Genomic DNA, 11830 nt, shown 5'->3' on the forward strand with positions numbered 1-11830 from the left:
TCTTTTTTTTTCTTTGCATAGTAAAGGACTAATTTCTCTCTGCTCTGTTTATTCTATGGTGCAATTACTTGCAAAGCACTTAACTGGCATAAGAGTGTCCTCTACGGGCCATATTTGATTAGATATTCTCTACTTAGAACCCAGGATGTCTTTCAAGACAGCTATGAATTTCAATGACAAGCAACGAGGAGGTAAGCTTGGTGCCCTGTGACCATTCAACTAATTAACTCTCTCTTGGTGCTTATGAGCTCCTCTGATGTTAGAGCAACTATATCTAAATATAATCACATTTGAAATATTTTACACATGTAGGAGACAGTTCATATTGTGTTTGTATGTTCACTAACATTGACAACCCCCTCACATACAACCCCATCTGTTGCGGTGACCAGAAACATGTGCAGCACTCTTAAATCACACAGTCCTCCTGAAGTGGTCCTTCACGGCTCCTTTCATCTGATTGCTCTGGTATGAGTCAATCACTTGTGGACATCAGGCCTCTCCTCACAGTGATGGTGAGTACTTTTTATCTGTATTTGTGTTTTTTTTTCTCCTCCTCACCAAGCAAAATGGTCAGCCATTTGCTTTCCAGGTTCACGTTGGAAGTGTGATGTCATCTGAGCTGATTTCTACTGAAGCTGCTTATCACAAAAAGAGTCAAAGTTGAGAAACTTTGAGAAAATCGCCCAATTCTCCGAACTTGGTTTTGTAATGCTAAAAGGATAAATTAATGGTTTTCAAAAAAATTATTCCTGAAGGGTTTTGTTTTAGGGCTCCAATATAGCGAACCCAAATCAACGTGCACAAGTACAACTAAGATGTTATTCCGATGCTATCTGTCCACACTGGTTTCCTGTAGGCGATTGTTCATTATAGCCAAGGCCCCCACCCCACCAGAGAATCCATTTTGATGGCCGTAGCTTTGCCGTGGGCCCTGATGAGCTGTTTCACTCAGCTGCTTCTGCAGCAGTGCCAGAGACACCTTATTAGACACCATAAACTCGTTGACAGAGATCATCTCTCCCGACATACGGCGGCCTACGTATACTTCAGCCACTGCACCAGCATCCGTCTCGCTGTCGCACACGGTCTCCACAGAACCATCTGTGTAGCGGTGTCTTCCTACGGTGCAGTGGGATGAGACGGGCTGGACCTTGTTGCGTTTCATGCGTTTCGATCTGAGGTGTGCAGGCAGATGCCTCTGGTTGTGTTTTTTGCTCTGGAGGCAGGGGCAGCAGAGCCACCAGCACCCAGGTGTGGAGCAGGAGCAGAGCTTATGTTGCCCTGAGCAGACCAGCTTGCTCAGGATCCAGTTGAGAGTTTGCTTGATGACTATAGAAATCACATTGAAGAGTGAGTAAAGGCAGCAAACTCCCATTAAGATGAAAAGACAGTTTCCGAGCCGGTAAGCCCCCTGAGATTCATACTGCTCTCTTTGGCTGCTCACCAGGTCTCCAAAGCCGATGGTGCTGAAGGCTACGAAGCAGAAATAAAGAGAGTCCACGTAGCTCCAGTTCTCCATGGAGCTGTACAGGGTGGAGGCACTGCACGCAATAACAACAGATGCCACTCCCAGGATCAACATCACGTAATAGACGGACGGTTTCCAGCCTTCCAGGCTGTCCTCCTCACCAGACGACACCTCCCTGCTCGATATCACCCTGACTCCACCACACCTGAGCCGACGCTCGTGACACCAGCGCATGATGTAAGCTAACATTGTGATGATCCTCTCCAGGAAAAGGTTAAAGAAGAGGATGGTGGCAGCACAGCCAATGAGACCATAGAAGATTAAGAAAATCTTTCCTGCTATGGTCACAGGTGTGGTCATGCCAAAACCTGGAGAAGACAAAGTAAAGGGTTAAAGAAAGCTCCTCTTACAGTTATGGGTTTTAACACCACTGTCATAAAAACAAATCTCTGTGTGAGTCCTGCAAATGTACCGCCGTGCACAGTCAAGTTTTATCATGTTGAAGAGGTCACAAAGACGCATTAAAAGTGTCAAGTGTCCCTAAAGCAAAACCATGTGGTCCGGGCTGGAAACCTAAGTCATGTACTGCAGTGCCTCAGCCTCGTGGGGCTCCAGGGCAGTTTCAGGCCCAGGAATGTGAGGTTCACAAACTTATATAGTGTTGCTTTAAATGGTCACAGTTAAAAAGCTTGTACGGCATGAACAATTGAACATAGAAATGTATACATTTTTCAAAGTGAACACTTACCAATAGTGGAGACCACAGTGCCCACAAAGTAGAAAGCTCCAGAAAAGTCCCAACGTGGCCGCAATGTGTCCACTCTGATGCCAGCTCCGTTGGCCTCCTCGTACTGCCGCAGCAGGGTGTGCAGGGCACCCAGGTTGACCCTGTATCGCCTGGTGAAGTTGTCAAGCTGCTGCTTCCAGAGAAGGCGGGCACGGATCTCAAAGGGGTGCTCCAAAGCTGAGAAAATGGCGGCCCCGCACAACAAGTACAGAAGGATGAGGCCGGCCAACAGGCAGAAACGAGCGTTGTCTTCTTTCATAGGTGCTCTGGGGCAGCAGCAGCAGCCACCTGACGCCCTCCTCTGAGCCATGAGTGCAGCAGCAGCACAGAGACACCCCTGTAAAAACATGCACCTCCCCCGCCGGCGCTACCAAGTCACAAACTTATTCTATACGATACACCTGCCACACAAAATGTATGCATTTTCATCTTCGTACACAGCGAGGCATGTGGCACAACTACGAAACATCTCTTGGAGGAGATTATTGAGGGGCTGCTTCAATTATTTAGTTGGGAAATTACAGATTGAAAGAGAGTGTTGTCTGTTTCAAACAGAGATTCACGTGAACGGCATGTTTGTAAGAAGAAAAATGTTGTTGGCTCACTTTCCTTGCTTTTTCACACTTGAAAATAGAAAAAAATTGACTCAAAACATGCCAAATAATCCAATAACCCCAACAAGACTATTAAATAAATACAACACTAATGATAAAAACATCTGTCATTCGCCATTAAGGATGCAAGTGCCACATACCATCAAACAATCAAGGCAGAAAACACATATTACCTTGACCTGCTGAGAGTCAACTCCCTGAGCGCTGATGGTTTGCGTGCAATGTTTCCATGGATCTGCTGAACAATGACAAGAGCCAGTCATTGAGGTTTTCTCTTTTTTTTTTGTGGAAACTGAGAGTCTGTCTGATGTTTCATCTGTCACACACTGACATCATCATCTCCTGCAGAAGTCTCCTCCTCTTTTAAGCATAACCTGATTGGCGCGTTCATCTCTCCATTTTAAGAGCATTTTCCCCCATCTCAACTTAACATCGCTTCCACATCTGACTGAGTGATTTGATTAGATGATTGGAAAATTTAAAATCTTTTAGGGGCTTCTATCAGGCAGGGGTCCAAGAATTTATCCTGATTACATAGTCTTCACGAATAATTCAAACTGAGGTTTATAAATGAGAAAACACAGTAATAATGGGACAAAAAGCTCGCCACTTCCGCCAAATAAATTTGAGGATGGAAACACATCTTTATCCCCCCCTCTTTACCACCTCTGAGGTGCAGCTTCCAGACCCACTGAGAGGGCTTTTTGTTGTTGCTGCAGACTGTGTGGGAGGATTTATTGAGTACGACCATCAGTTTCTCTGTTTGTTCATCCCTTTAATCTTGTTCGGGGCTGGAGGGCAGGGGTTCCCTCCACTGCCGACTGATGGTTCAATGACAGCAGCAGACAGGTGTGGAAGACACAGAGCACGTCTGCCTTGACATGCAAAAAAGCAACAATTACACCCTGCTTGATGTCATTTTTTTCAAATGGTCAAACAGTAGAGGACTTGCATGGCATTAGCCTCTACTTCAGGATGATGCTAAAGAAAAAGTTAGGGGATCAACAAAGCAACATGCAGGTTTTTACAACATTCTGAGCCAATACTTTGGGAGATATTTCAGTCTGGATCATACATATCAACATTATATACAAGAGGACTTGGACATAAATTGTCATTATGGTCCGATTAAGTATCCAAGTGTTGTCTAAACAATGTGTTCAAGTGTGTCACAAGCCATGAAGATGACTGTTTTATTTTCAAGTGTTACGGCCGGTTAATGAGTTTAGTTCTTACATGCTAGCACCATTTTCTCAATCAAGTTCTCAAGGTTTTGGGCTTGCACCACACATTCGTAATTTCCTTGATGGCCAAAAGCTATCTCTCATCTTCCACATGTTCGGGGACGTATTTTAGTGAAGTCCAAAAATGCTCACCATTTATCTTTCAAAGAGTAATAGCTTTTTAACAGCCACCCTTCCACCGAATTTGTTGGGTGAACAGCTTAAAATGTTACGATGGACAAACACTCCAGTCCTCCAGCTCCTTCGGGGATCTTTCCTGCCTGGTCTGTTGGTTTGCTGTGTTACCTTCTCTTGGCAAGCTTGTTGTGGCATCTTATCTTTAACAATCCTCTGTTTTAGATTTTATTTATTCTTTTATCTTATGCATCCTTACATTAATCTGTATTTTTTCCAGAAATGTGTCCCTAATCTAACTGAAGTACCTCTTGGTCTTCATTGAGTTGTTGATGGTGCCTCTGGCTTAGTGGTCTTGTTGTCTTCACATTCTGTTGACCAACTTTTAACAGTAAGTGATACTGGATATTGTGTTGGATCCTATGCAAACCACACGGTATGTACTACAGTATAGTTTTTCATATATCAAATTTCTCCTCAGGGAAAAAGGACAGAAAACACCAAAGCCTGCCAACATCAGCCAAAACATGCTCATCTTATATTAGAAATATAAAGTAGTTGTTATAGAAATTCTTTAAGAAAACAGCTTGACTGTTCAGAACTATCAGACAAGCTCACAAAATGTGTTCTTAAGACATCCGAACATCCAGACGGCCTCGTTCGGATTAGTGTTAAATCAGAAGAACCCAGAAATGGGGTGACATCTGTGTGTTGATCCGTCTCCCTCCGCTGCATGTACCTGGTGTTCAACACAGCCTGCTGGGACTCTGGTGCCCCACTTTCCACAAAAAGTGGGGCACCAGAGCAGTCAACAGCCATCATCTTTCCACAGATGTCATTACAAGGCCAAGGCTGTTCTTGAGAAATCAGCAGCTCCTCTTCAAAGTAAAGGTTGTGAGGGGCAGAGCCTAACTTAGTACTGCACTATACTGTATATATTTTTAAATTTACATACATTTGCACCTGGTGACAAAAAAATTGCCCCATTAGATTATACTAGATAGATTACATCAAAATGGAGGGTTTTTTTTAAATAGTGTACAGTAAACTGATTTATATATATTTATCTATTTTAAAAAATAAACAGAAACTTTTATTTTGAGGTCATTTTGAGACCCCAATTTCATTGGAGTCATAGAAAGGAGACACAAAGTCCCACAACTTATTTGTGTTACTGTGCTGATTTAGGACAAGAAAACCTCAAAATAAACCTTAGTATGTCATATTTTTTGGCACACAGACACCAAGTCATACAACTTCTGCCTGATTGAGCTGTTTTCTTCTTTTTTTTTCTCCACGTTTTTTCATACGGCCAGAACGAACCCAAGACTTCAGACGAACTAAATTCACATATGGATGAACTACATTTCCACAGAATCAGAACACAGGTCGTGCTTATCAAACATCTAGAGAGGGCAGTTATTTTCTAATAAAGACTGATACTACTTACTGAAAAAGTTAAACATACTGACACGATATCAGCACAGGATTTGTTGCTCAAAATGTAGCTCTGCCTAAGTATGTAAATGGATTTGTTTACCAGAGGTCGGTATCTCGACGATTTTTACAGATCAGAAAATAATCCAGTGGAACTGTCTTTTATTGGCTGCAAATCATACAACAGAAGAATATTAAAGATGAGCTATTATTCATCAAGGGACACCATCACATAAACATTTAAAATTGTATTTGTATTTCATTTAGTTGCTATTTGATACACAAATCCCAACTGTTCTTACGGTAAAACCCAAACACTTGTTTTTCTGCATAAAATGTCAATTTTATTCATAGAGCACACTTAAAATAACACGTAAGGCCAAAGTGCTGTACAGTAAAAATGTCAACAAACCGATAACTACACAGCATTTCATGGAACCAAAATTAAACAAAACTGGTGAACTCAATAAAAGAATAAAACTGTTAGTAAAACCAACATTTACATTAAAACACAATACGTTTCTTAACGTTTTTAAGGGCTGAGCAGCTCTAATATGAACAGGGAGGGACAAGATCACTCATACAACAGCCCAATAAATTATATGTGCAATGTTAACACACGTCAATTAAAATGATAATGATCAATAAGTTTTAACACAGGCCTTTGGCGTTGTTTTATTGGTTCTTGTAACTGAAGCGGGCTTCAGTCGTGTGCTCTGCCGGTGCTGTGAAGGTAATGTTTGTTCAGTGCCTTTGGAGGGCAGCGACCCGCCTGAGAGACTCCGAGCCTCCGTCAATCATGCCGCAGAAGAAGAGCAGCAGCCGCAGACTCCAGGAGAGAAGAAGAATTTAACGGTTCCCGGTTGTTGAACCGCTCCAGTCTGCAGGGTGCCGGTGCCTAAATTGTTTGGGACTCCCCGCGATGTTTATCCAACAAGAAGCTGTCTGTTGAAAGCTATCCACACTAAGGTCCATCTCTGCAACCGAAAGGTAGCGTTAACGTACGTTTGTTTGGCGCTTTTCCCCCTTTCACTCAATAGCGTTATATGTTTCAGAAACTAATCGTTTCAACAGTAATTTGTGAGTAATTTGACACAACTTGCGCTAAACGTAACGCCCTTGCTAGCTAACCGTAGCTAACGATGGTCAGTTAACGTTACCAGAGCGAAGACGGTCACTCGCTAGCTGCCCTCTTCACAGAGGAAAACTGCATTAAATGTCAGACGTCTAATTGTATCACTATCATTGAGCCTATGTTCAAAGGACGTCATTCATAAACTATTTCAACAGTATACGTTACGGTTAATGTTGCAGCAAAGGATGATACAGATTTAATTTCGAGAGAAAGAGAAGTCAAGCGCGAAATTAACAGCGTTTTAACTCCTCACCGGAGACACAATTAACAACTTACACTTTAAACCATGGGTTTTGGAAAGGTTTGGACCTTACCTGGTGATTTATTTGTGACGTGGTCCACTAATTGGAACTTTTTTCCATGTAAAAAAAACATCTTTTTTAATTGAACGGTACTCGCTCCCGCCCCACGCGGTGTATTTAGGTAATAACAGGCGGTGAGGTCAGCCAGGTTAAATCGGGAATAAAAACACAATAATGTGGGTAAAAACAAATAAGTTATCCTACATGCTCTTGTTGTTTTTAAATGAACCCAGAGAGATGTCGTTGTGGTGTTTTTACTACTACCGAAAGGATTATGCTGACCTGCACAATATGGTGTAAATTAAGTACACACTTCGTTTACAATCCTGTAAAATTTGTGACATCAGACCTGTACAAAAGCTTGTTAAGACTGCTGTAATTTAAACACTTGCCCCTAATTTATAGGAATGTCTAATTCCTCCAACACAGACCCAAGACAATGGAAGAGGGCTCAGAGGTGATGGAAGATATTGTGTTTCGAGGAGTGGAGTTTTCTGTCAAGATCGAGTTGGACAAGGGCGTGCTGACAGTGGAAATCTCCGACTCGCTGACAGCGGATCAGTGGAGAGGGGAATTTGATCCGGCGTGTAAGTGGCAAATACGTATTTAAGAAAACATACAGGTTTTCTCTGTCGTGCTATTTAATTTTGTTTGTTTTTTCCAAGACATCGAAGACCTCACTCGCAAAACTGGCAACTTCAAGCAGTTTCCAATTTTCTGTAGCATGTTGGAGTCGGCCGTTAGACAGGTACGCGTGATTGTTCACACAGACACACTTCAGTGAAGATTTAGAGGGAGGACAAAGTCAGTAAGGAAGATTTGAACAGACAGATTCGCTTGAGGCTATCTGAGCTGAGGAGGAGACTCATTCATTCGAATTCAACGTTTCCACATGAGTGAAAAATGCACCGTTATCCCGAGCTGTCTCATTCTCTGTCGCCTTGTAACTGACGCACATGGACAGGGAGACGAAGAGTGTATGAAGTCATCAAAGTGAACTGATGATGTACAGAATAAGATTGATATGAAATCAGGAGGCCTGTGTCATGATAACGTTTTACATGTTTTAAATGCTTCTTTTTTCCCCCACATGTTCATTCGGCTAAATAGAGTTTTTCTCTGCAGACGAGTGATTCTGTTACACTCGACCTCTTGACTTATGCTGATCTGGAGCTGCTTCGCAACAGAAAAGCAGGAGTGGTCAGCCGTCCTCGTAGCCATCAGCAGTCATCTGCTCTCACTGCCAAAAGATATCTCATCCTCATATATACTGTGGAGTTTGACAGGTTGGTGTCTGTTTGTCGCGAAAGCTAAAATGTTTACATCGAGCATTTTTATTGGATTAGGTATTAATTTGTCTCCACTTGTATGTGTAGGATCCACTACCCTTTACCGCTGCCATATGTGGGAAAGCCTGACCCAGCCGCCCTACAGAAGGAGATCAGAACCCTCAGGGCTGAGCTCAGTGCTCTCACCTCTCATGGCGTAAACAAATCTGCAGATCTGGAAATAAAGAGGCTACGGGCAGAGTAAGTTGGGTTTAATCTCTCACCGTAAACCAATATTAAAAGATTTGGGACTTTCTCTTGACGTCGACCACTGTTTTAAAGGCTGGCAGCAGTGAAAGAAGAGAAGGAAGCCATGGCCAAGGCTCTGGAGCGGCTGCAGATAAGTGGAAGTGGCTCCGCATCCGGCCGAGAGGACTGGAGGATCAGAGATGTGGTGAAGACGCTGGAGGAGCAGCTCGTCAAGGAGAGGGCCAAAAGTCAAAGGTCAACGAGCAAGAAGTGCCTGGAGCAGCAACTCCTACTGGAGCAGGTGAAAATGTTCTGGAGAAGATCTGATTCTTTCGTTACTCAGCAGGGTTGTAACTTTTTTCTTCTTTTCTGTGTAGCTGCAGGAGTTGAGGGCCTCTGAGTGCGCTCTACGTGTTCGTGTTAAGAGTCTCACCAATGAACTGGCGTTACTACGGAGAGGGTTAGACAATCTAAGCGTGTACTATATCTTTACTTTCTTTCTCTTCATTCATTCATTTTCCTCTATTCTGGACCTTTGACATCTGGACGTTATTCCCCCACTGAGCTCATATGGTGCTCTTGCTGTGTCTGCAGTAGACTGACTCCGGTGTCTGGTCACATCAGCTCTCGAGCTGATGGGGAAGTTTATCGCTCTGTTTCCCGTGAGAGGAGGTCTGGCTACGGGAACATGAGAGCACGCTCAGGGTCTAGAGAACGGACGGAGGATAGAGTGCATAGGTCGGTGGAAAGGGGAAGAAGAGCAGACTCTTCAGGTCCTCATGCTCGCATCCCCAGGCCGTCACCTTCACCCACAGGTACCAGTTCTGCTCATGATGATCAAACTCCTCGTCACTTATAGGACATTGACTGATGAATCTAAAAAGGAAAAAACACCTTACAGGGTCCCGGGTGCAACGCTTTGACCCAACTGCTTACATTCAAGACAGGCAGCGCAGACAGAGAGAGGCAGAATTCAAAAAGTTGGTTCCAATTATTTACCCATTGACAACAGACCTGTATTCAATGCTGCTGCAGCTGCTGAGAGCAACACCTTTTACCCTGATATCTGTCAGACAGAGGAAGACGCGAAGGGACATGCTGACGTCCCCCATCATCCCTGAGAGGGGCCGCTCCCGCTCCAGAGAGGCCTATCCACAGGCGGCCCGGTCGGGCAGCAGAGGCAGGAGTCTGTCTGTGGAGCGCAGAGGCAGCAGGAACTCCTCTGAGAGCTCGTTAGTGGATATGGATGAAATGGCCAAAAGTCTGTTCAGGTAATGAAGTTACACTGCACAGGTTTTGTGAGGCATCTTGTTTTAGTTGTCAGTTATTTTATTTCCCTTTTTTTCTGTGTACAGAGGAAGGAAACAGACTTATAATGGACCTACTGGGGTGAGTATTTTATTTTTTTTGTGTGTAAACTAACTAATCTTATGAACCAGATGGAACCAACGGTGTGTTAATCTGTTTGGTGCTAACTTATGTGAACAGGCTCAGTGTTTCACTCCACAACTCGGCCTCAAACCTCGTTGTTCCTTCTGAACACGCAGAAGGTATATTCATTTTAAAAAGGTTTGGCTTATGCTTAACAGTGCAATTTATCTATTCCAGCCCAGAGGTGGCCTTCTGACCAGAAAACCATTATGTAGTACACCAACCCAGAGAATTAAAGACAAAGGTAACTCATTCGTATCTTTTAAACTTTTTTTACTGCCACTGAAATAAAGCTGCAATCTTGCCACCAACACTACTATTTGTTATTTTTTTTTGTCACAATCCCCAGAGAGCTCTTTAGATACAGGTGCTGAGCTGTCAGAGATTGATGCAAGACTTCAGGCACTTCAGGAATACATGAGGGATTTGGACACAGGACACTAACCTGCTGCTCACAACTGAACATTTTATCTGACAACTGCACAGCGTGGAGCTCAGGTCGGCTGTGCGCCGACTGAGGAATGCATCCCAAGTCAAACTCGGGCCACGTGTTGGGCAGATTGTGTTGTTCAAGTGAGAAACTCAAAGTCACTCTTGAGGCTCTGATCTCCAGGACTGAAGGAAGCTACAGCCATCACTGTGAAGGTCATTGGACTACTTTTTGTGGACTATAATCTCTTTTTCTTTTTTTTTTTTTTTTTAAATAACTTAAAAATAACTGTAACTTTTATTTTGTACACATCTTTGTAAACGTGGGCAGCACCTCAGTCGCTAAATATCTTATTTTCATCCTTAAAATCCTCGTTTTCTGTCCTTTTTTAAAGAAATCGAATCGGAAAATGTGGGTCAAGTCTTTCATGTTCGTAATTCTTTATGAAAACTCATTTCTGGGCCGTTTGTTTTACATCAAACGGCACATCTGCCTAAATTCATCCTAACGGCGTCCAGTGATTACCGTCAGAATGTTGATTCAGTGGTGATTTTCCCCGATTGGTCTTTAAAGTCTCCATCTTTCCAGGTTCCACAATGACAATTATATGATGGTAAATCCATGTTTACGATTGTTTCTCCCCCAGTGCATGCTGGGAAACACCTCATCTCCTGTCTTCTGAGAGGCAGTAACAGAGTAAATGGAAAAATACTGTTTGCATGCATATCGTCATTCCTGCCAAAGCTGCGTTTTACGTCCTTTCCTGCTCGACTTTGAAGGTTACATGTGCACCTTTAACCGTTACAGTTGATCCACTTTTGCATTAAAATGAACCATTTTCTAATATTTCCTGAGATGCCTCCAAACCTTGTGTAGAGAACCAGTTCTTTTACAGTGCTGTGGATATTAATATTTATACTTTGTGTCAGTCTTTGCCAATTTTAATGAACAGTAAATGTTTTCCTGTCTGCCTTTTATGCCTCTAAAAAAATACTGTTTACAAGAAACATCTCGTGTGTGAGGACATGCTTTCTTTTTGTTCCAGTGTCAGCTGGTGAGGACCCTGAAGGCAACCTTGAAGATTTTCCAGCACCGCAGCTGGCTCAGTTTCATTAATTAACACATTAGGTTTGGGGCATCGTGTCATCTTTGGGAAACCACGATCTATCTGAACAGCTGCTGAGTTCCTGATGGGGATACGTGGGGGGGGGGAGAGCAGGGGGTCCCACCAAGGGTGCAGAAAACTATTTTAAAGCTCAATTTACACAATTCATACATTTTCAGAGAATTGTGTTCTTTGATGATATATTTTGGTTGATCGGTTTACACACACATCCTTTAAGCCCCG

The 11830-nt window shown here is 43.1% G+C and overlaps 2 protein-coding genes across 5 annotated transcripts; one reads left to right on the forward strand and one right to left on the reverse strand.

The window, feature by feature from the left end:
• Positions 1-742: 742 nt before the first annotated feature.
• Positions 743-2568, reverse strand: kcnk12l (potassium channel, subfamily K, member 12 like). The gene is made up of 2 exons (XM_075487171.1): positions 2220-2568; positions 743-1839 (listed from the first exon to the last, which is right to left on the reverse strand). The coding sequence occupies exons 1-2, from the start codon at positions 2566-2568 to the stop codon at positions 833-835; spliced, it is 1356 nt and encodes a 451-aa protein (XP_075343286.1). The 3' UTR covers positions 743-832.
• Positions 2569-6449: 3881 nt separating this feature from the next.
• On the forward strand, positions 6450-11662 carry ccdc61 (coiled-coil domain containing 61). 4 transcript variants are annotated; one of them, XM_075487173.1, is made up of 13 exons: positions 6450-6657; positions 7510-7691; positions 7770-7852; positions 8230-8390; positions 8481-8633; positions 8715-8922; positions 8999-9099; positions 9216-9436; positions 9523-9601; positions 9695-9892; positions 9977-10010; positions 10230-10296; positions 10402-11662. In XM_075487173.1, exons 2-13 carry the CDS (start codon positions 7544-7546, stop codon positions 10494-10496), a joined length of 1548 nt encoding a protein of 515 aa, XP_075343288.1. In that variant the 5' UTR covers positions 6450-6657; positions 7510-7543; the 3' UTR covers positions 10497-11662. The 4 variants fall into 4 exon arrangements, with proteins under 4 accessions (XP_075343288.1, XP_075343287.1, XP_075343289.1 ...); XM_075487172.1 differs by having other exon boundaries at positions 7534-7691; XM_075487174.1 differs by having other exon boundaries at positions 7534-7691; positions 8999-9081.
• The last annotated feature ends 168 nt before the right edge of the window (positions 11663-11830 follow it).

Source organism: Odontesthes bonariensis, chromosome 16 (assembly GCF_027942865.1).
Source record: "Odontesthes bonariensis isolate fOdoBon6 chromosome 16, fOdoBon6.hap1, whole genome shotgun sequence".
NCBI classification, from domain to species: Eukaryota; Metazoa; Chordata; class Actinopteri; order Atheriniformes; family Atherinopsidae; genus Odontesthes; species Odontesthes bonariensis.

Coding starts and splice junctions, on each gene's coding strand:
- kcnk12l (XM_075487171.1), bottom strand. CDS start 2,568: ATGGCTCAGAGGAGGGCGTCAGGTGGCTGCTGCTGCTGCCCCAGAGCA. Junction 1,840..2,219: donor CACTGTGGTCTCCACTATTG/GTAAGTGTTCAC, acceptor TGTCTTCTCCAG/GTTTTGGCATGACCACACCT.
- ccdc61 (XM_075487173.1), top strand. CDS start 7,544: ATGGAAGAGGGCTCAGAGGTGATGGAAGATATTGTGTTTCGAGGAGTG. Junction 9,100..9,215: donor GGGTTAGACAATCTAAGCGT/GTACTATATCTT, acceptor CTGTGTCTGCAG/TAGACTGACTCCGGTGTCTG. Junction 9,893..9,976: donor ATGGCCAAAAGTCTGTTCAG/GTAATGAAGTTA, acceptor TTCTGTGTACAG/AGGAAGGAAACAGACTTATA.